The sequence below is a fragment of the Bufo bufo genome, chromosome 1, assembly GCF_905171765.1.
Source record: "Bufo bufo chromosome 1, aBufBuf1.1, whole genome shotgun sequence".
Classification (NCBI taxonomy): domain Eukaryota; kingdom Metazoa; phylum Chordata; class Amphibia; order Anura; family Bufonidae; genus Bufo; species Bufo bufo.
The window spans coordinates 562,542,239-562,566,826 of NC_053389.1; the positions used below are offsets into that span (position 1 = coordinate 562,542,239).

At 45.1% G+C, this 24,588-nt stretch overlaps 1 protein-coding gene across 1 annotated transcript in view; it reads right to left on the minus strand.

Moving 5' to 3' along the window:
* Positions 1 to 275: 275 nt before the first annotated feature.
* The window catches only part of PCLO (piccolo presynaptic cytomatrix protein), a 193,708-nt gene continuing 169,395 nt past the window's right edge, over positions 276 to 24,588 (minus strand). Inside the window, exons 22-24 of the mRNA XM_040414091.1 lie at positions 21,552 to 21,686; positions 932 to 1,077; positions 276 to 546 (exon numbers count right to left, since the gene is read on the minus strand). Of these exons, the coding sequence (XP_040270025.1) occupies positions 406 to 546; positions 932 to 1,077; positions 21,552 to 21,686 (422 nt within the window). The 3' untranslated portion in view covers positions 276 to 405. The remainder of the gene's footprint in view (positions 547 to 931; positions 1,078 to 21,551; positions 21,687 to 24,588) is intronic.

The following is a 24,588-nucleotide window of genomic DNA, read 5'->3' on the forward strand; positions in this document are numbered from 1 at the left end:
ACTAAACTTTAGTTTATAGTAGCTATAGATGAAAAACATCTATGGTGCAAATTAGACAGAACACAATTACTAGGTGTGATACTAACATACTTTTTCTTGGTATGATCTGTTGTGTCTGATATTGCCTTAGTTTAGAGTGATTTTAGGCTGCTCTATGAAATAAAACATCAAGAAAAGGCATTTCTAGATTCTAAACTGGAATCATTGACATTCTTCTACACACTAGAGGTCATATTCCATATAGCCGCTAGAATCCATTTTAGAAGACTCCTTGTTCTCCAATCAACTGCAAAACATATCAAGAAAACCTTTTCAGCGTAGTCAGAAACATAATCTGTTTCCTAGGCGGTCTTCAATTTTATTTAAACCCTATCCTGACATTGTGCCCCCAGCAAAGACTGTTGATCAATGTGTCTGAGTAGAGCTGGCTAAAAGTTTGTGCCAATTTACTATTCTCTTTCTAAGGTCCACTTTGTCCAGCAAGATGTAAGATTCACCAATCAGCGTTTTCTTCATAAATTTTCCTCCATTTGAGGCGAGTAAAATCTATGAAGAATAAAATATAAATTAATAGTGTTAAACATATATTTCTTAAATAAAAAAAACATAGGGGAACATTTATTTAAACTGGAGTCTAACACACCTGTCTTTATCTATCCCCTAGTGGAGGTAAATGTACCACAATTACGAAGAAGCACACACCAACAAGAAAGCTGGCGTACATTTCAGGATTTTTATGGCATAGATTAAGATACATGTACTGCCTCACACCAAGAGAAAGAGAAAGGGAAAGAGAGAAAAAGAGAGAAGTGTAGGGAGATGGTAAATATCACATAGTGGTTGAGGTGTACACTTTTTCTAATAATACAAGGTGAAATTCATGTGTCTAAAGTTTATTTTACGATTGGTATTGAAATAAATGGACTCTTACTTGCAAAGAATGCCCAGCGGGACTCATACTAAACCGAAATGTCTCATTGAATGAAGGTTCCCGATCATGCCTACAAACTCTGGTCTTCTTCTTTATTATTCGCTTCTGTGTTGCTATATTAATGACGTAGAGCTTCACATAAAGATCTGCAAAATAATGTAAGTCATGTATACTTGCAGGAATAAACTTCTGGATAAAACTATTAATTGAAATGACCACATTTTTATTTTTGTACATATTATATTTTTCTATAATGCATAGATATTTTGACAAGGGAACCAGTACAGTCTGAGCTATAAGAAACATAAACTGTTACAGCTCATACCACAGGAGATCAACAACTATCTGCATGTTTACACCACTCTACAATCCTGGTAAAGTTGGTGGCATGCTACAAGTACACATCGAGTGGGCCTAAGTCCATGTGTTCTTTATGGACCAACAGAATGGGAAAAAAGACTTAAAGGGGTTGTGCAGGCATTACATATTGATGACCTGTCTTCAGAGTAGGTCATCAGTACCTGATCTGTGGGGCTTCATGCGAGCGCTGCTTCCTCTTGCAACGGCTGTGTAGTGTAATTACAAGTACTTGCTCCATTCATGTGAATAAAGCGACTAATTGTAATCCCGCTGTGATCCCCGCTGATCAGATATTGATGACCTATCAAATACATATTACCTGCACAACCACTTTAAGGGCACAACCTCTTTAAGGGCATGTAAGCTTATTCTGTGGCATGCCTTAATTTTGTGGCAGGTAAATGCTAACAAGGCTCCGGGTCCAGGTGGATTACACCCAAGAGTTCTTAAAGAGCTCAGTTCAGTCACTGCTGTGCCCTTGTTTAAATTTTTTTAAGATTCTTTAGGAACTGGTACAGTGCCAATTGACTGGCGCAAGGCAAATGTGGTACCATATACAAAAAGGGATCTAGGTCCTTCACAGGTAATTATAGGCTAATTAGTTTAACTTCTGTTGTGGGAAAATGTATGAAGGACTCTTAAGGGACTATATACAAGAGTATGTGACTGTAAATAATATTATAAGTGACAACCAACATGGATTTACTAAGGACAGAAGTTGTCAGACTAATCTGATTTTATCAAGAGGTGAGTAGTAGCCTGGACAGAGGGGCGGCTGTGGATGTAGTGTTTCTGGATTTTGCAAAGGCTTTTGATACTGTCTCTCATAGACGTTTAATAGGTAATAATAAGGTCTATAGGCTTTGAAAGTATAGTTTGTAATTGGGTTTGAAAACTGGCTGAAGGACCATGTCCACAAGAGTTGTGGTCAATTGATTCCTATTCAAAATGGTCCCGGTGTATAAATGGTTGTACTCCAAGGGTCAGTGCTAGGTAGAGATGGCCTTTTGGTTAGCCCAACAGTCGCTTCGCAGCGAACTTTGCTTGTTCGCGATTCGCCGAACATGCGAACATATGGCAATGTTCGCATGCCCAAATTCTTTTGCATTGCGCCGAACTTTGACCTATGACCCATACATCAGGTGGAGAGACGACAGCCAATTGAGATGTTTCAGCCACTATGGACCACCCCCCCCACCCTATAACAGGAAATCCGATCTGGACCACTAGCTAACAGGTCCTTTAAGGACTGGTATAGGGTGGTGCTATAGATAGTGTGATATACTGAGGGGTTGTAATATACTTATAATATACTTTCTAACATAGAAAGTATATTATAGTGCATTTTTATTGTGCAGCAGTTGTGTGCGGTTCTGCTGCGATACCGCAGCTATATAGAGGGACAAACGTTATTGGAATAACTAATTGCAACTGGTATGATATACCTGTTGCCCCCCCAAAAAAAACATTGAGGGGTGTGATATACCCATAATATACTTTCTAAGGCTAGTTTCACACTGGCATTTTGGCTTTCCGTTTGTGAGATCCGTTTAGGGCTCGCACAAGCGGTCCAAAACAGATCAGTTTTGCCCTAAAGCATTATGAATGCAAAAGGATCCGCTCAGAATGCATCAGTTTGCCTCTGTTCTGTCTCCATTCCGCTTTGGAGGCAGACACCAAAACGCTGCTTGCAGCGTTTTGGTGTCCCGTCTGACGAAACTGAGCCAAACGGATCCGTTCTGACACACAACTGTAAAGTTAATGGGACAGATCCTTTTCTATGACACAATCTGGCACAATAGAAAAACGGATCGGTCCTCCATTGACTTTGAATGGTGTTCAAGACGGATCCAGTCTTGGCTATGTTAAAGATAATACAAACGGATCCGTTCTGAACAGATGCAGACGGTTGCATTATCTGAACGGATTCGTCTGTGCAGATCCATGACGGATCCGCACCAAACACGAGTGTGAAAGTAGCCTAACATAGAAAGTATATTATAGTGCATTTGGATTGTGCAGCAGTTGTGTGCGGTTCTGCCTGCGATACCGCAGGTATATAGAGGACAAGCATTATTGGAACAACTATTTGCAACGGGTGTGATTACCTGTTGCCCCCAAAAAACTGATTGAGGGGTGCGATATACCTGCTTCCACCAAATATTGATTCAGGTGTTCTTTATACCTGCTTCCACAAAATACTAATTAAGGGGTTCTATATACGTGCTTCCACAAAATACTGATTGAAGGGTGCGATATACCGGCTTCCACCAAATATTGATTCAGGTGTTCTTTATACCTGCGTCCACAAAATAGTGATTGAGGGGTGCGATATACCTGCTTCTACAAAATACAGATTAAGGGGTTCTATATACCTGCTTCTACAAAATACTGATTAAGGGGTGCGATATACCGGCTACCACCAAATACTGCTCTTCTCTAGGGATTTTGGCACAGGGTCATTTTTAAAATTACAGGCAGAGGAAGAGGCAGGCTGTTCTGCAGGGTTGGTAGGGGTCGGGCAGGTGCACCAGGCCGAAGCCTAAGGGGGAAGTTGGAGAAGGTGTGTGCGATTAAGTCAAAGGACACACCAGAGTTGGTTGAGTGGCTTACTCAGCCTTCCACTTCTGTACCCTCCTCATCCTCTGTATCTGCACCCTCCTCACTCTCTGATGCACCCCAAAGACACCACCACCACCATAGCCCCTCCACTCAAGTCAGAGGAATTATTTTCCCATCCATTCCCAGACCTTACCGATGCGCAGCCATTCTTGGCATCAGATGAGGAAAAGGAGGTAGCAAAGGCCACCACCCAGCGGGTGGTCCCTACTGTTGCTGCCTACGCCGAGATCTCTAATGTAGGTGGTGGTGAAGGTGACGATGATGACATGTCGATGGACATCACGTGGGTGCCCACAAGAGAGGAAGAGGAGGAGAGTTCAGAAAGAGAGAAGGAGCAGCAGAGAGGGAGGAGAAGGAGGAGAAGCAGGCAGAACTCGCAGGGCACAGGAGGCAAAAAGCAGACTGCAAATGTACCTGGAGCGAGCCATCCACCATGGAAGGTCACATCTTGCGCTCTCAGAACGCCAGCACATGGCTCCGCAGTGTGGGCTTTTTTTTTTAACGTGTCAGCTGCTGACCATAGTGTTGCCATCTGCAGCCTGTGCTGTTAACGCATAAGTCGCGGTAAGTCCAACACTCACCTAGGGACAAGTGCCTTAAGAAGGCACCTGGCCTCCCATCACCGAGCCCAGTGGGAGTAATGCCATCATAACCCACAAAACCACACTCCCGGAGCTACATTCCTGCCTCTTCTTCTTCTCCTCTCTCCTCCCATTTGTCCTCCACTCCACCTTCCACCGTGCCGTTGTCGCTTTCATCTGGCAGAAGGCAGGCTTCCGTGGCCCAAATATTTGAACGTAAAAAGTTGATAACGCCGGATAACCCTCTTGCCTAACGGCTGACAGCTAGCTTGTCGGAACTGATAGCCTGCCAACTACTGCCATATAAACTGGTGGACTCTGAGGCCTTTAGAAAATTTGTGGCAATTGGCACACCACAATGGAAGGTCCCCGGAAGGAAATATTTCTCCCAGAAGGGCATCCGAGAGCCGTATGGCCATGTTCAGCGGCAATTGAATATATCTCTGGCACACAGTGTCGGTGCCAAGATACATCTGACCACAGACACGTGATCTAGTAAACACGGGCAGAAAAGGTACATAAATTTTACTGCCCACTGTGTGAACCTTCTGACGGCCATCAAGCATGTAACCCGTGGCACCTGTGTGGATTTGGTGTTACCGCCACGGATTGCATGCAGGCATGCCTCTTCTCCTCCTTCTACTCCATCCTCCGTCTCCTCCTCTACTGACTCCTCCTTTTCCACTGCTACCGCTTCTTCCGCTGCACCCCCCAAGCTCCCCAGAACCTATTCGACGTGCCAGGTGAGACGCTGCCATGCTGTGCTGCGGATTTTTTGCCTGGAAGCCAAGAGCCACATCGGTCCGGCACTGCTTTCAGCTCTGCAGTCACAGGCTGATCAGTGGCTAACCCCGCTCAATTTAACAATTGGTAAAGTGGTGTGTGACAACGATGCCAATCTGCTGAGTTCGCTGAAACAGGGCAAAATGACACACGTGCCATGCATGGCACACGTCCTGAACTTAGTCGTGCAGAGATTCGTTGCCAAATACCTCGGGGTCCAGGACGTCTTGCTGCAGGCCAGGAAAATCTCTGGCCATTTTAGAAGATCTTACACGGCCATGGCTCGCCTTTCTGACTTTCAGCGGCGACACCACCTGCCCGTCAGATGTCCGATTTGTGACAGCTTGACGCGCTGGAACTCAATCTTGTATATGCTTGATAGGCTGTTCCAGAAGCAACGTGCGGTTAATGACTACCTGTGCAAACTATGTAGCAGGACAGGTTCTGGGGATCTTGGTTTCTTTTCACCACACCAGTGGCTGCTCATGCGCGACGCATGCAGACTTCTGCAGCCATTTGATGAGATCACCAAACTGGTCAGTCGCAGCCAGGGCACCAGTGACATTGTACCTTACACCTTCTTTCTGGAGCATTGTGTCATTGATCAAGCCGTCGAGGAGCAGGAGCTGGAAGATGAGGAAGTCGCAATGCTGAATGAATTCCCAGTGGGGGCTACTCCATCTGAGACAAGTCAGCAGGAGTCTGAAGAGGAGTCAGAGGAGGATAGTGGCTGGGGGGAGAAGGAGGAGCAAGAAGAGCAGGCTTTGAGGGGGACTTTAAACTTTTCGTTGATCCCTGGTGTTGTCCGTGGCTGTGGGGAGGAGACAGAGGACAACATTCTCCTGTCACTGCCTCCCCTGTGAGAGATCTGAGAAGATCAGATAAACTTGCGGCATGTGAGTCTATCTAACAGGTCTTTCTGTGTTTCCTTTCTGTTTGTTGTTGCTGGCAGGATCCCACCTCTCCACAGGTTCTGCTCGCTATCTGTGAAGAGGCTCTATTTAAGTCCGCCTCTTACTGCTGACTTTGCGGTTGATATTTTCCTTCTGGAGTTCTGTGCTGGTTGTTTGTGGATCATCTGCTTCCCTCTCGTCTCAAGCTAAGTTCTCCTGTTTCTCCTTGGTGTGTGTGTGTGTGTGTTGTTTCAAGGTCTCAGGGATATGCTGGTCCCTTTTAGTGTTGAGCGCGAATATTCGAATTGCGAATTTTTTTCTCGAATATCGCAATTTCGAGATTTCGCGAATATTTAGAATATCGTTCTATATATTCGCGAAATCGAATATTCGTTTTTTTTCTTTTTTTTTTTATTATATTTTTTTCTTTCCCACTTCCCTAAAGTTGTTCTTACCTGTCCTTTGGATTCCTGGCTTCCTGGCTGCTCCAGTCAGTGGCGTTTTCAACTTACTGCTATATTCCATATTAGATAAATTACAATCTAATCTATATGTGTATTTTACGAAATTTCGCAATAGTCGCAATTGCGATGCGAGTAATATAACACGAAATATTCGCATGAAGATTTCAACTTAGCGCTGCTATACTCCATATTCTAGCCTAATATGGAATATAGCTGTGCTAAGTTAGCACTGCTATATTCCATATTAGGCTAGAATATGGAGTATAGCAGTGCTAAGTTGAAATCTTCATGCGAATATTTCGTGTTATATTAGTCGCATCGCAATTTCGACTTTTTCAAATGTTCTTAATATTGCTCTAACTTCGTCTTTTAGAAATTTCGTAATATTGCTCTAACTTCGTCTCTTAGAATATTACGAATATTCTAAAAGACGAAGTTAGAGCAATATTACGAAATTTCGTAAAATACACATATAGATTGTAATTTAGCTAATATAGTGCTATAATCCCTTTTTTTTCCTGTAATTTTTTTTTGCCTCTTCTGAACTTAAGTTTTGTAAAATATGTACACTATTAAAAATTATTACTATAGCAGTATATTAGCTTAAATACAATCTATGTGTATTTTACGAAATTTCGTAATATTGCTCTAACTTCGTCTCTTAGAATATTACGAATATTCTAAAAGACGAAGTTAGAGCAATATTAAGAACATTTGCAAAAGTCGAAATTGCGATGCGAGTAATATAACACGAAATAGTCGCATGAAGATTTAAACTTAGCACAGCTATATTCCATATTCTAGCCTAATATGGAATATAGCAGTGCTAACTTACCAGGGCTATATTCCATATTAGGCTAGAATATGGAATATAGCAATGCTAAGTTTAAATCTTCATGCGACTATTTCGTGTTATATTACTCGCATCGCAATTTCGACTTTTGCAAATGTTCTTAATATTGCTCTAACTTCGTCTTTTAGAATATTCGTAATATTCTAAGAGACGAAGTTAGAGCAATATTACGAAATTTCGTAAAATACACATATTAGCCTAGCCATAGTCATTAGCATAGGAACGTTGCCTTATACTATCAAGATAAATTTTCGCAATATGCGAAAAAATAATTTCGCGATAATTGGAATAATTGCGAATATTCGATTTCGACGAATATAACACGAATATTCATGCGAATATTCGCGAAATATCGCGAAATCGAATATGGCACCTCCCGCTCATCACTAGTCCCTTCACGGTGGAAGGTACCGGCTGTCTCATTCCCTGTTAGGGTTTGCGACAGTATCAGGAGGGCATAGGTTACAGCGTATGAGTTTGTTCACCACCAAGACTTGCTCATACTTTCAGCAGTCAGGGAGAGGCTCAGGGATTGTTAGGCGGTTACCATTCCCTCTTCCCTAGCTTTGAGGCCTAGTCTCTTTTCCTGTCACTGTTTATTTGGTGTTCCTCTTATCCCCATTTACCGTGACATCTCCTGGGCGATGTGCAGGAGCCAGGCCACTCCAACACTTCCAATTTAGTGCAAATGGGGGCATTCATGCTCCAGTGTTTGAAGAGGGACCCCCGTATAAAAAGCTTAAAGGGCAAGGACCCCCAGTACAAACACAAAATGGCGGACATGTTATGAGCATCACAGAGGGCTGTAAGAATGCAGCATTTCCAGGCCTTGCTTTGAGAGATGCTGCATTCTGCTGTTGCGGGCGCTGGCAGAGGAATTTCCACCCACAGCGAAACAGGTGCGGGTACTAATACTACCACGCCAGCAAGAAGAGGGAGGGTTTAAAATGTGTTGGTCACTTCGGATATGAGATCATTCTTGCAGCCAACTCAGCCTCAGGGAACGCCTAGACCGACAGGTGTCCGACTACATTGGGTTAACGGCTGATGTGGACGCTTTAAGAAGCGAGGAACCCCTGGAATACTAGGTGTGCAGGCTTGACCTGTGGCCAGAGCTGGCACAATTTGCCATGCATCTCTTGGCTTGCCCCTCGTCGAGTATCCTGTCCAAAAGGACGTTCAGCGAAGCAAGGGGGATTGTGACCGATAAGCACACTTGCCTAGCTCATGACAGTGTGGACTACCTCAAATTTCTAAAAATGAATGAGGCATGGATCGACCACGTGTAATTGAATTTCCTCATGCCAGCCCACACATATCCGCCACTACCCAGAACAAAGAATGGTCCTTGTCTTATGTATATACAGCGGCATAAAAGGCCTTTTCTGTCAGGCGAATGCCTAATTTTTGGGGCCTATACTTAACTATAGTAAAATTGTTATGCACCGAGTGTCTAATATACCTCCAGCCACATAATCACTTGTTCTTTTCTGTCATGTGAATGCATAATTTTTGGGGCCTGTACTCCACTGGCCTGCAGTAAAATCAATATACACTGACCGCCTAATATTCCTCCAGCCAAATAATCACTTCTTTTCTGTCCGGTAAATGCATAATTTTTGGGGCATGTACTGCATTGGCCTAGATAATTATCCACTGACCGCCACATAATCACTTTTTCTTTTCTGTCCAGTGAATGAATAATTTTTGGGGCCTGCACTCCACTGGCCTACAGTAAAATTGTTATCCACTGACCATCTAATGTACCTCCAGCCACATAATCACTTCTTCTTTTCTGTCAGGTGAATGGATAATTTTGGGGGCCTGTACACCACTGGCCTACAGTAAAATTGTCATCCACTGACCATCTAATATGCCTCCAGTGACATAATCACTTGTTCTTTCTGTCCGGTGAATGCATAATTTTTGGGGCCTGTACTCCACTGGCCTACAGTAAAATTGTTATGCACTGACCGTCTAATATACCTCCAGCCACATAATCACTTGTGACGAATACCACACCTCGTGCTCGCTTGATGTCACCTACGTCGAGCTTACGAGATGCGGTATAGTCACGGGTTACCAAAAACGTGACGTTACGCCCTCCAGAGGAGCAGGTAAGGTCAGGTTGGTACAGTTTACACACACACCTCCTGTCCACGCGGGCACAGAGAGGCAACAAGCTGAGAGAGCCTTTTCACTGCCGCAATGAAAACAGCGCTGTCTCAGCCTGGGAAATCTGAAATCTGCTAAAGGGATTTTATAGGGTGAGAAACCAACCCGCAGTAACTTATAATTCGTGATTCGTGATCGAGATACAAGACAGCACAAGATTAAATTATATATTTAATCGCCATAAGGGCACACTAGATTCAACACAATATACACAGAGAATATATACAGTGGTCTGAGGTTACAGATACAGGGTTAAGCAGAGTAAAAGTCAGTTACCGGGTAGATGAAAGTTCCTTTGGGTCATAAGGGTGGAATAGCCCTTGGCTTCAGTCACGTGGGGGCGGTGATGTCAGCGGTTTCCAGGTCTCTCCAAACACATTTGCACGATATGACCCCCTTTCAGAAAAAGACTCCACCCGCTGGTTTGCATGGGCTTATGACCTGTAGCTGGCCACGCCCCTCCCTGCCTATGGATAGGGTCCACCCCTTCTTCTCTGGTGCTGGGAGCAAATGACCCATAAAACACCTTAGGGCTCATAGCCCCAGACCAGAATGTTGCAGGAAGATGGTTACGGGCCCAATTGATCCGCCTGGGTTCCGGCTACAACTAGAGTCCAAACATGGTACCGTTATTTGGTTTCCGTGGGGAGATATGGATATCTCCCTTCCCTGACATCGCCCCATCAAACAAAGACCATGGGCACGTACATCGTGGCCACCGGGACACAAATATGTATCCGGTCTATGCCTACGATAGCCGGCCGATTCATAATTCCTTATGAAATGTAGGTACCAACATGTCTGGGAGGTAGCATTGATCCTGGAAGGGCTGATACCTCCTGCTGGGGGTTTTTCCTGCAGGATTTAGCTTGCTTCCAAACTGACTGATGGAGGTGTGATATTCTCCACCTGGGGCCTCCTGGAAGCCTGGACCCCTGGGGCTTTCTTTCTTGCTCGCTGACAAACAGATGGCTGGGGGGTGGGAACTTATTTTGCATGTACACTGATGTGCATGCCAAAAGGTGAATCAAATGACAATCAGGGCTGGGGCTTTGAAGCAGGGCCGTCCTGTGGAGTTCACTACCTCTACTATCTGTCAGCAAATGGGGGTGTGAGGACATGGCTGACAGTAAATATTAATCCATATTCCTCACACTCGTTCTTTTCTGTCAGGTGAATACATAATTTTTGGGGGCTGTACTCCACTGGCCTACAGTAAAATTGTTATCCACTGACCGTCTAATATACTTCCAGCCACATAATCACTTGTTCTTTTCTGTCAGTTGAATGCCTAATTTTTGGGGCCAGTGGCCTAAAATAAAAAAAAATTTAGGCTCCAGCAGGTTCACATTTTTGAGAGTTTACCTTAAAGACGCATAAAAACGGCCCCTGATTTAAATACATATTTTTTGTGGTAATTTTTGCTATTGATCCCCCCTATGGTATGTCACTGTCCATGTTGTGGGACTATTTGTGCACTTCTAGTAATTATTTGGTGGCTGCAAATATGACCTGAAGGTTCTTCAGGTTCGCCTGCCATTAAAGTGAATAGGGCCTGCCGCGAACGCGCAGTTCGCGAACATTTGATCGCGAACTCGCGTTCGCGAAACATCCCGGCTGATGTTCATCCATAACTAGTGCTGGGTAGAGTTGAGCGAACACCTGGATGTTCGGGTTCGAGAAGTTCGGCCGAACTTCCTGGAAATGTTCGGGTTCGGTATCCGAACCCGACCCGAACCCGAACCCCATTGAAGTCAATGGGGACCCGAACTTTTGGGCACTAAAAAGGCTGTAAAACAGCCCAGGAAAGAGCTAGAGGGCTGCAAAAGGCAGCAACATGTAGGTAAATCCCCTGCAAACAAATGTGGATAGGGAAATGAATTAAAATGAATCTGGCTTCACGTCAGCAGAGAATCAGTCTCTTCATGCCATAGCAAAGAATCTGGCTTCATGTCAGCAGAGAAACAGTCTCTTCATGCCATAGCAGAGAATCTGGCTTCATGTCAGCGCAGAATCAGTCTTCATGTCATAGCAGAGAATCAGGCATCACGTCACCCACCACTGGAACAGGCCACTGTCACACATTTAGGCCCAGGCACCCAGGCAGAGGAGAGAGGTCCCGTAACAGAGAATCTGGCCTGATGTCAGCACAGAATCTGTCTTAATGTCATAGCAGAGAATCAGGCTTCACGTCACCCACCACTGGAACAGGCCACTGTCACACATTTAGGCCCAGGCACCCAGGCAGAGGAGAGAGGTCCCGTAACAGAGAATCTGGCCTTATGTCAGCGCAGAATCTGTATTCATGTCATAGCAGAGAATCAGGCTTCACGTCACCCACCACTGGAACAGGCCACTGTCACACATTTAGGCCCAGGCACCCAGACAGAGGAGAGAGGTCCCGTAACAGAGAATCTGGCCTTATGTCAGCGCAGAATCTGTATTCATGTCATAGCAGAGAATCAGGCTTCACGTCACCCACCACTGGAACAGGCCACTGTCACACATTTAGGCCACGGCACCCAGACAGAGGAGAGCGGTCCCGTAACAGAGAATCTGGCCTTATGTCAGCGCAGAATCTGTATTCATGTCATAGCAGAGAATCAGGCTTCACGTCACCCACCACTAGAACAGGCCACTGTCACACATTTAGGCCCCGGCACCCCAGACAGAGGAGAGCGGTCCCGTAACAGAGAATCTGGCCTTATGTCAGCGCAGAATCTGTCTTCATGTCATAGCAGAGAATCAGGCTTCACGTCAGCCACCACTGGAACAGGCCACTGTCACACATTTAGGCCCAGGCACCCAGGCAGAGGAGAGAGGTCCCGTAACAGAGAATCTGGCCTTATGTCAGCGCAGAATCTGTATTCATGTCATAGCAGAGAATCAGGCTTCACGTCACCCACCACTGGAACAGGCACTGTCACACATTTAGGCCCAGGCACCCAGACAGAGAAGAGAGGTCCCGTAACAGAGAATCTGGCCTTATGTCAGCGCAGAATCTGTATTCATGTCATAGCAGAGAATCAGGCTTCACGTCACCCACCACTGGAACAGGCCACTGTCACACATTTAGGCCACGGCACCCAGACAGAGGAGAGCGGTCCCGTAACAGAGAATCTGGCCTTATGTCAGCGCAGAATCTGTATTCATGTCATAGCAGAGAATCAGGCTTCACGTCACCCACCACTGGAACAGGCCACTGTCACACATTTAGGCCCCGGCACCCAGACAGAGGAGAGCGGTCCCGTAACAGAGAATCTGGCCTTATGTCAGCGCAGAATCTGTCTTCATGTCATAGCAGAGAATCAGGCTTCACGTCAGCCACCACTGGAACAGGCCACTGTCACACATTTAGGCCCAGGCACCCAGGCAGAGGAGAGAGGTCCCGTAACAGAGAATCTGGCCTTATGTCAGCGCAGAATCTGTATTCATGTCATAGCAGAGAATCAGGCTTCACGTCACCCACCACTGGAACAGGCCACTGTCACACATTTAGGCCCCGGCACCCAGACAGAGGAGAGAGGTCCCGTAACAGAGAATCTGGCCTTATGTCAGCGCAGAATCTGTATTCATGTCATAGCAGAGAATCAGGCTTCACGTCACCCACCACTGGAACAGGCCACTGTCACACATTTAGGCCACGGCACCCAGACAGAGGAGAGCGGTCCCGTAACAGAGAATCTGGCCTTATGTCAGCGCAGAATCTGTATTCATGTCATAGCAGAGAATCAGGCTTCACGTCACCCACCACTGGAACAGGCCACTGTCACACATTTAGGCCCCAGCACCCAGACAGAGGAGAGAGGTCCCGTAACAGAGAATCTGGCCTTATGTCAGCGCAGAATCTGTCTTCATGTCATAGCAGAGAATCAAGCTTCACGTCACCCACCACTGGAACAGGCCACTGTCACACATTTAGGCACCCAGACAGAGGAGAGGTTCATTCAACTTTGGGTTGCCCCACAATATAATGGTAAAATGAAATTAAAAATAGTATTGAATGAGGAAGTGCCCTGGAGTAGAATAATATATTGTTAAGGGGAGGTAGTTAATATCTAATCTGCACAAGGGATGGACAGGTCCTGTGGGATCCATGCCTGGTTCATTTTTATGAACGTCAGCTTGTCCACATTGGCTGTAGACAGGCGGCTGCGTTTGTCTGTAATGACGCCCCCTGCCGTGCTGAATACACGTTCAGACAAAACGCTGGCCGCCGGGCAGGCCAGCACCTCCAAGGCATAAAAGGATAGCTCTGGCCACGTGGACAATTTGGAGACCCAGAAGTTGAATGGGGCCGAACCATCAGTCCGTAAGTGGAGGGGTGTGCACAGGTACTGTTCCACCATGTTAGTGAAATGTTGCCTCCTGCTAACACGTTCCGTATCAGGAGGTGGTGCAGTTAGCTGTGGCGTGGTGACAAAACTTTTCCACATCTCTGCCATGCTAACCCTGCCCTCAGAGGAGCTGGCCGTGACACAGCTGCGTTGGCGACCTCTTGCTCCTCCTCTGCCTTCGCCTTGGGCTTCCACTGGTTCCCCTGTGACATTTGGGAATGCTCTCAGTAGCGCGTCTACCAACGTGCGCTTGTACTCGCGCATCTTCCTATCACGCTCCAGTGTAGGAAGTAAGGTGGGCACATTGTCTTTGTACCGGGGATCCAGCAGGGTGGCAACCCAGTAGTCTGCACACGTTAAAATGTGGGCAACTCTGCTGTCGTTGCGCAGGCACTGCAGCATGTAGTCGCTCATGTGTGCCAGGCTGCCCAGAGGTAAGGACAAGCTGTCCTCTGTGGGAGGCGTATCGTCATCGTCCTGTGTTTCCCCCCAGCCACGCACCAGTGATGGGCCCGAGCTGCTTTGGGTGCCACCCCGCTGTGAACATGCTTCATCCTCCTCCACCTCCTCCACCTCCTCCACCTCCTCCTCGTCCTCCAGTAGTGGGCCCTGTCTGGCCACATTTGTACCTGGCCTCTGGTGTTGCAAAAAAACTCCCTCTGAGTCACTTTGAAGAGACTGGCCTGAAAGTGCTAAAAATGACCCCTCTTCCTCCTCTTCCTCCTGGGCCACCTCCTCTTCCATCATCGCCCTAAGTGTTTTCTCAAGGAGACATAGAAGTGGTATTGTAACGCTGATAACGGCGTCATCGCCACTGGCCATGTTGGTGGAGTACTCGAAACAGCGCAACAGGGCACACAGGTCTCGCATGGAGGCCCAGTCATTGGTGGTGAAGTGGGTCTGATCCGCAGTGCGACTGACCCGTGCGTGCTGCAGCTGAAATTCCACTATGGCCTGCTGCTGCTCGCACAGTCTGTCCAGCATATGCAAGGTGGAGTTCCACCTGGTGGGCACGTCACATATGAGGCGGTGAGCGGGAAGGCCGAAGTTACGCTGTAGCGCAGACAGGCGAGCAGCGGCAGGGTGTGAACGCCGGAAGCGCGAACAGACGGCCCGCACTTTATGCAGCAGCTCTGACATGTCGGGGTAGTTGCGAATGAACTTCTGCACCACCAAATTCAGCACATGCGCCAGGCAAGGGATGTGCGTCAAACCGACTAGTCCCAGAGCTGCAACGAGATTTCGCCCATTATCGCACACCACCAGGCCGGGCTTGAGGCTCACCGGCAGCAACCACTCGTCGGTCTGTTGTTCTATACCCCGCCACAACTCCTGTGCGGTGTGGGGCCTGTCCCCCAAACATATGAGTTTCAGAATGGCCTGCTGATGTTTACCCCGTGCTGTGCTGAAGTTGGTGGTGAAGGTGTGTGGCTGACTGGATGACCAGGTGGAAGAAGAGGAGGAGGAAGCTGAGTAGGAGGAGGAGGAGACAGGAGGCAAAGAATGTTGCCCTGCGATCCTTGGCGGCGGAAGGACGTGCGCCAAATAGCTCTCCGCCTGGGGCCCAGCCGCCACTACATTTACCCAGTGTGCAGTTAGGGAGATATAGCGTCCCTGGTCGTGCTTACTGGTCCACGTATCTGTGGTTAGGTGGACCTTGCCACAGATGGCGTTGCGCAGTGCACACTTGATTTTATCGGACACTTGTTTGTGCAGGGAAGGCACGGCTCTCTTAGAGAAGTAGTGGCGGTTGGGAACAACATACTGTGGGACAGCAAGTGACATGAGCTGTTTGAAGCTGTGTGTGTCCACCAGCCTAAATGACAACATTTCATAGGCCAGTAGTTTAGAAATGCTGGCATTCAGGGCCAGGGATCGAGGGTGGCTAGGTGAGAATTTACGCTTTCTCTCAAATGTTTGTGAGATGGAGAGCTGAACGCTGCCGTGTGACATGGTTGAGATGCTTGGTGACGCAGGTGGTGGTGTTGGTGGTACATCCCATGTTTGCTGGGCGGCAGGTGCCAACGTTCCTCCAGAGGCGGAGGAAGAGGCCGAGGCGGCGGCAGCAGCAGCAGAAGAGGCCTAGGCGGCAGCAGCAGAAGATGTAGCAGGGGGAGCCTGAGTGACTTCCTTGTTTTTAAGGTGTTTACTCCACTGCAGTTCATGCTTTGCATGCTTAGCAGGCGGAGTCTCTTGGCGGCGGGTGTTCTGATTTTTCCCACTGCTCCCTCTTTTGCTACGCTGTTGGCTCGGTCTCACCACTGCCTCTTCCTCCGAACTGTGAAAGTAAGTGGCACGACCTTCATTCCATGTGGGGTCTAGGACCTCATCGTCCCCTGCATCGTCTTCCACCCAGTCTTGATCCCTGACCTCCTGTTCAGTCTGCACACTGCAGAAAGACGCAGCAGTTGGCACCTGTGTTTCGTCATCATCAGAGACGTGCTGAGGTGGTATTCCCATGTCCTCATCATCAGGAAAAATAAGTGGTTGTGCGTTAGTGCATTCTATCTCTTCCACCCCTGGGGAAGGGCTAGGTGGATGCCCTTGGGAAACCCTGGCAGCAGAGTCTTCAAACAGCATAAGAGACTGCTGCATAACTTGAGGCTCAGACAGTTTCCCTGATATGCATGGGGGGTGATGTGACAGACCGATGGGCTTGGTTTTCATGCGCCATCTGTGCGCTTTCTGCAGAAGACTGGGTGGGAGATAATGTGAACGTGCTGGATCCACTGTCGCCACCCAATTGACTAATGCCTGTACCTGCTCATGCCTTACCATCCTTAGAACGGCATTGGGCCCCACCAAATATCGCTGTAAATTCTGCTGGCTACTGGGACCTGAGGTAGTTGGTTCACTAGGACGTGTGGCTGTGGCAGAACGGCCACGTCCTCTCCCAGCACCAGAGGGTCCACTAACACCACCACGACCATGTCCACGTCCGCGTCCGCGTCCCTTATTGGATGTTTTCCTCATTGTTCCCGTTCACCACAATTTTGAGAATTGCAAATTTGGGAATGCTTTTTCAACCCAGAACAAAAAGTCTGCTTTTACGGTCACTACAAATAACTTGACCAGCTAAAACTGATCAGATTTGGTTGAATAGAGATGTGAGATCTGTTTTTTTTTGCGCTGTGTGACAGTTATAGGTTTAATCACAGAATGACACTTCTATCAGCACGCTAGCGTGTGTCTTAGGTTTTTCTGAATGATACTATCAATAACTTCAATGTAAGATTTTCTTTTTGGGATAGATTTCAAGTAGGCCTGAAATACCACAAACTAGTTATTTCAGAATGGCAAATTTGGGAATGCTTTTTCAACCCAGAACAAAAAGTCTGCTTTGACGGTCACTACAAATAACTTGACCAGCTAAAACTGTGCAGATTTGGTTGAATAGAAATGTCAGGTCTATTTTTTAGGCGCTGGGTGACAGGCTCAACTTGCCCCTGATGTAATATATGGCCAAAAAATAACCAGACTGTTGATGGTTAAATGCACTTCGGTGACACAGGCTCAGCCTGCAGCTGATGTAGTATATGGCCAAAAAATAACCAGACTGTTGATGGTTAAATGCACTTCGTGACACAGGCTCAGCCTGCAGCTGATGTAGGATATAGCACAAAATAACCACACTATCGATGGTTAAATACACTTGGTGATAGCTCGTGCTGGCGCACCACAAGTCACAAAATGGCCGCCGATCACCCCAGAAAAAAAGTGATCTAAAAACGCTCTGGGCAGCCTCAAAAAAGTGAGCAAGTCAATAATAGCACTTCAATGATCCACAGCTGCAGATCGATCACAGAATGAAGTCTTTTGGAGGAGTTAATCTGCCTAATCTCGCCCTAACGTCGCAGCTGCAACCTCTCCCTATACTGATCATAGCAGAGTGACGTGCGGCGCTACGTGACTCCAGCTTAAATAGAGGCTGGGTCACATGGTGCACTGGCCAATCACAGCCATGCCAATAGTAGGCATGGCTGTGATGGCCTCTTGGGCCAAGTAGTATGACGCTTGTTGATTGGCTGCTTTGCAGCCTTTCAAAAACCGCCAAGAAAGCGCCGAACACCGAACCCGAACCCGGACTTTTACGAAAATGTTCGGTTTCGGGTCCGTGTCACGGACACCCCAAAATTCGGTACGAACCCGAACTATACAGTTCGGGTTCGCTCATCCCTAGTGCTGGGTCCTCTATTATTTAATTTATTTATTAATGATATCGAGGACGGGATTAATAGCACCATTTATATTTCTGCAGATGACACTAAGCTATGTAGTACTGTGCAGTCTATAGAGGATGTCCATAAAATACAAGCTGACCTGAACACTCTGAGTGATTGGATAAATGTAAAGTTATTAATCTTGGTAGTAATACTCTACGTGCATCATACAGTATGTACTAGGGGATGTAACACTGGGAGAGTCCCTTGTAGAGAAGGACTTGGATGTCCTTGTAGATCGTAGATTAGATAACAGCATACAATGTCAATCAACTGCTTGTAAGGCTACCAGGATTTTATCATGCATTAAACGAGGCATGAACTCGTGGGGCAAGGATGTAATACTACCACTTTACAAAGCTTTGGTGCAGCCTCATCTAGAATATGCAGTTCAGTCCATAGAAAGGATATTTTGGAAAAAGTACAAAGGAGAACAACTAAACTGATAAGGGGCATGGAGGGTTTTAGTTATGGAGAAAGATTAAAAGAATGAAATTTATTTAGTCTTGAGAAGAGACGTTTAAGTGGGGACATGATTACCCTATACAAATATATAAATGGGCCATACAAAAAATATGGTGAAAAGCTGTTCCATGTAAAATGGCCTCAAAAGACAAGGGGCACTGCCTTCAACCGGAGAAGAAATAGTTCAGTCTCCAGAAGTGTCAAGGATTCTTTACTGTAAGAACTGTAAATCTGTGGAATAGTCTACGTCCGGACGTGTTCACAACAGGAACAATGCACAATTTTAGGGTTTAGATGAATTCTTAAAAATAGATGACATTAATGCTTATGAAAATGTGTAGAAATCTGAGTCTCACTTCCTTTTTGGGATTTGCTACCTATCCCTTATGTCTTTTTTCAACTGTATTAACTATGTAATTATTTATTTTATATTTCACAATTGACAGAGTGAAAATGAAATCTAATTCCAAAATTGCATAAATATTGGATAATGAAAATGAAAGAGGGTTATCTAACTCACCAGCTTACCAGTGGTTATGGCTAAAATATCAGCTTTACACTAAAGGAAGAGTTTAAAGGGGTTCACTTCAGCAAGTGGAATCTATCATGTAGAGAAAGTCACTACAAGGCACTTACTAATGTATTGTTATTATCCATATTTCCTCCTTTGCTGGCTTTATTCATTTTTCCATCACAATACATTAGTAAGTGCCTTATATTAACTTCCTCTACATAATAAATGCTATTTTATGAAGTGAGACAACCCTTTTAAGGGTCAATAGGGATATTTGAAAGAGCACAGGTTCTCCTGCATGAAAGAAGTCTAGTTCTTTGACCACAATTCAAGTGTGGAACAAAAATGTGCATACAGCAATTTATCTGTGTAGAGCCAAACATAGATGTCCAAAAAACAGTTAGGGCTGTTTCACATGAGCGAGTCCATTGGGGGAATCACGCTCCGTGTGTGAGTGTGATCCTCTGCTCTGGACTTGCAGGAGCGCACAGCATTATCATGATTTATAATGCTATGTGCCTCTGCTTGACCTTATTTCTACAGAATCATACTGACAGCTTTTTGTCACTATGATTCTGTGGAAAAAAAAAGCCAAGCAGAGACACATAGCATTATAAATCATGATAATGCTGTGCGCTCCTGCAAGTCCAGAGCAGAGGATCACACTCACACACGGAGCGTGATTCCCGCAATAGACTCGCTCGTGTGAAACAGCCCTTACACTTTGTGGAAATGGTAGGATTTAGCTGTCAATCATAGTTTTCCAGGAGAACTAATTGATGAGTGGGTACTAGTGATGGCCTTGCGGTTCCCCCGGCGGTCGTTTAGCGGCAAACTTTGCTCATTTGCGGTTCGCCGAACGGGCAAACATATGGCGATGTCCACCAGCGCCATATTCTTTTACATTGTAAAGAACTTTGAAACATGGCACATCCATCAGGGGGTACAGGACAGCCAATTGAGACGTTTCAGCACATGGACATACCCCCTACCTTATAAATAAACCTGATCTGGCCGCCATTTTACATTCAGTATTTTGCAAGAGTAGGGAGAGGTTGCTGTGTGGAGCAGGGAAAGACTGTTAGGGACACCAAACACTAGCTAATAGGGCCACAAAAGTCCTCTTAAGGACTGGCAAAGGTGTGCTATTGATAGGTGTGACATACTGAGGGGTGTAATATACTAACATAGAAAGTATATTATAGAGCAATTGTATTGTGCAGCAGTTGTGTGCGGTACTGCTGCTATACTGCAGCTACACAGAGTGACAATTGGAACAAATGATTTCTACTGGTGTGATATACCAGTTGCCCACCAAAAAAACTGATTGAAGCAGGGGTGTTATATACCAATAATATACTTTCTATATAGTGTATTTAGGTAGTGCAGCATTTTTTTGTGGTTTTGCTGCGTTATCGCAGCTACACAGAGTGACAAACGCTATTGGAACAAATAATTTCTACTGGTGTGATATACCAGTTGCCCCCCCCAAAAAACTGATTGAAGCAGGGGTGTTATATACCAATAATATACTTTATATATAGTGCATTGGGGTAGTGCGCATTTGTTTGCAGTTTTGCTGCATTACCTTAACTACAGATAGGGACAAACGCCATTGGAACAAATCATTTCTACTGGTGTGATATACCAGTTGCCCCCGAAAAAAACTGATTGAAGCAGGGGTGTTATATACCAATTATATACTTTCTATATCGTGCAGTTGGGTAGTGCAGCATTTGTTTGCGGTTTTGCTGCGTTACCTCAGCTACAGATAGTGACAAACGACATAGGAACAAATAATTTCTACTGGTGTGATATCAGTTGCCCCCCCAAAAAAGTGAAAAAAATGTGAAAAAAAAGTGGGCTACCGTAAAATTGTTATTCAGTGAACGCATAATGTACCTCGGGCCACATAATCACAATTTCTTTTATGTCAGATGAATGCCTAATTTTTAAGGCCCGTACTCCTGTAGCCTAAAATAAAAATTTTCTAGGCTCCAACAGGGCACATTTCAGAGAATTTCCCTTTAAGACGCATAAAAATGTCCCCTGATTAAGATACATATTTTTTGTTGGAATTATTGTCATTGATCCCCCTCTAGTATGTCACTGTCCATGTTGTAGGACTATTTGTACACTTCTACTAAGTATTTGGTGGCTGCAAATATGTGCTGAAGGTTCAGGTTCGCCTGCCATTAAAGTGAATGGGGCCCGCTGTGAAATTGCGGTTCGCGAACATTTGATCGCGAACCGTCCCGGCAGATGTTCATCCATCACTAGTGGGTACTAAATAAATGTTATATTCTGGGAATGTTGGTAGGTCCTCTTTTACTTTAATGTGTCTTTCATTTACCTGGCAGATGATCTGGAGACTTAAATTTATATGTGATATTTCTGCATTGTAGAATCTCCACAATCAACTGCTCCCCATCTGTCTTCATCTCTTTTTTTAGGGCAATTTTGATTTCACCCATGACTTGGGTTTTACCTGGAAAGGAAAACAACAGTATAATAATATGTAAATTACATCATACTTTCCATGTTATGTTCTCATCATAATCAATTGTGCTACTGAACTGTAAGTAGTAATTTTCTAGTACTTTCTTCAACAAAAAAGTTCCATGCAAAGCCTTGAAAGAAAGTGTATGATTTGTTCCTGACATATCTTGATGAGAAGCAGCACAATAAGCATGAAACATTGCTTTGAGCTGCAGCTTGAAAAAGTAAATCAAGCTGTTCACGTCCTCAACAAGCTTGAAGGAATTAATGTCTCCGTAGTGAAACATTTTCCACTCACTGCACTATATGCAGTAAACTACACAAGTGATAATATTCCCCATGCTGTGATAAAAGGATAAGGAATATTATTTTTAAATACAGTTTAATAACAAAGATGCTATAATTTTTCAATATCAGAAGAAATACAAACTGATATATGTCTGGTCATGTCTTGTATTTTCCATTTTTTCCCCTTGCATTATAAATGTGTCTAACAATACAGACCCCCAATCTTTATTAGACCTCAGATCAGACCCTGCAACCAGACCCCCAATCTGTATCAGACCTCAGATCAGAACCCCCCAATCCTCATCAGACATAAAATAAATTAATTAAAAGGGGTTCTGCAGTTCTTTTTTTTTACTAAAGATCTATACTGTAGATGGATCATCAGTATAAATGAACAAATCGAAGCTGACGAAATGGAATTCGATCCGAATTTCAGGAAAAATTTTATTCGCACCGAAGCTGAATTTCCTTGCGATTCATTGTAACGAATCACATTTTTTCCTAAAATGGCTTCTGCACGTGTGAGCACATGGAGCAAGGAACTCTGGGAAGGCGGTATCACCCATTAAGCCTTGCATGCAGCCAATCAGCAGCCAGCCAGCCCAGTGATGTCACAGCCCTATAAATAGCCTCAGACATCTTTGATTCTGCTATTTTTCAGTGTACTTAGTGCAGGGAGAGACGTCAGCAGGCGCTAGGGACAGTGCTAGAAAAAACTTCATTGTGCTAAAAAAAACTATTTACAAGTGCAGGGAAAGATTATTCAAGGTGTAGGGAAAGGATAGGGAGGAATCGTTCCACAGCATTTATGTTGAACAGGGTTCAGTAGGTGAGGTTACAGCCTGGGTAATAGGAACAATCATATTTCACCTTGCTGCACTGACTGGGCACTCAAATTGCCATTATACAGCTCTGTAATTCTAGAAAACCGTTCTTATTAGGGTGCAAATGCTGTTTGATACAGGTATTAACAGGGTTTATTACAAGGAAATATTTCTATGTCTTATTTGCCCTTGTGTGGTGCAGTTATATGTTCTAATGCACTTTTTGGCTTGTATTAGTGGAAAAAGAAAAAATATATTTGCCGTTCAGCAGTGCAGTTATATGTTCTAAAGCCTTTTAGGGCATGTATTAGTGGAAAAAGAAAAAATATATTTGCCGTTCAGCGGTGCAGTTATATGTTCTAAAGCCTTTTGTGGCATCTATTAGTGGAAAAAGAAAAAATATATTTGCCATGCAGTTAGCGTATTTTCCACCCTATAAGACGCAACGGCCCATAAAACACACCTAGGTTTTAGAAGAGGACAATAGGAAAAAAATATTTTTCATTAGACCTCAGATCAGACGACCATTCAGACCCCCAATGTTAATAAGACCCTCAATGAGACCTCAGATCAGACCCCCATGCCTCAGATCAGCCCCCCAGCCTCATGTATACAGCCCCCAGCCTCATGTATGCAGCCTGCAGCCCCCCAGCCTTATGAATGCAGCCTGTAGCCCCTAGCCTCATGTATGCAGCCTGTAGCCCCCAGTCTCATGTATGAAGCTTGCAGCCTCCAGCCTCATTTATGCAGCCAGCAGCCCCAGATTTATGTATGCAGCCTGTAGCCCCCAGCTTCATGTATGCAACCAACAGCCTCAGATCAGATAAATGAAAAAAAAACATTTACCTCTCCTGCTCCTGGATGCCGCCGCTCCTCACCGCCCGCTATCTTCTTCCTCCTGCTGTTGGCTGTGCTGTGAACTGGCACTCACAGCGTGAGGTCACAGAACGCCCTCAGGCTGTGCGCAGCCATGTACAGCCGACAGCCGAGGACCAGAAAGCAGTGAATACAGAGCCTTCACCGCTTCCTGGTCCTCCGGTACTAATGAGCGCTTCCATAATGTAAGCACTCAGTATTCAGCCCATATGATGCAGGGGGGGGAACAATGGTGTCCCTCCATTTTGGGGGGGGGAACAATACGTCTTATGGGGCAGAAAATATGGTATATGTTCTAGAGCCTTTTGTGGCGTGTATTAGAGGAAAAATAAATAATATATTTTCTGTTCAGCGGTGAAGTTATATGTTTTAAAGGCTTTTGTGGCGTGTATTAGTGGAAAAAAATATATTTGCTGTTCAGCGGTGCAGTTATATGTTCTAAAGCCTTTTGTGGTGTGTATTAGTGGAAAAAGAAAAAGTATATTTGCCGTTCAGTGGTGCAGTTATATGTTCAAAAGCCTTTTGTGGCATGTATTAGTGGTAAAAGAAAAAAAAAATTGCCGTTCAGTAGTGCAGTTATATGTTCTAAAGTCTTTTGTGGCATGTATTAGTGGAAAAAGAAAATATATATTTGCTGTTTAGCGGTGCAGTTATATGTTCTAAAGCCTTTTGTGGTGTATTAGTGGAAAAAGAAAAAATATATTTTCCGTTCAGCGGTGCAGTTATATGTTCTAAAGCCTTTTGTGGTGTGTATTAGTGGAAAAAGAAAAAGTATATTTGCCGTTCAGTGGTGCAGTTATATGTTCAAAAGCCTTTTGTGGCTTGTATTTGTGGAAAAAGAAAAAATATATTTGCCGTTCAGCGGTGGAGTAATATGTTCTAAAGCCTTTTGTGGCATGTTTT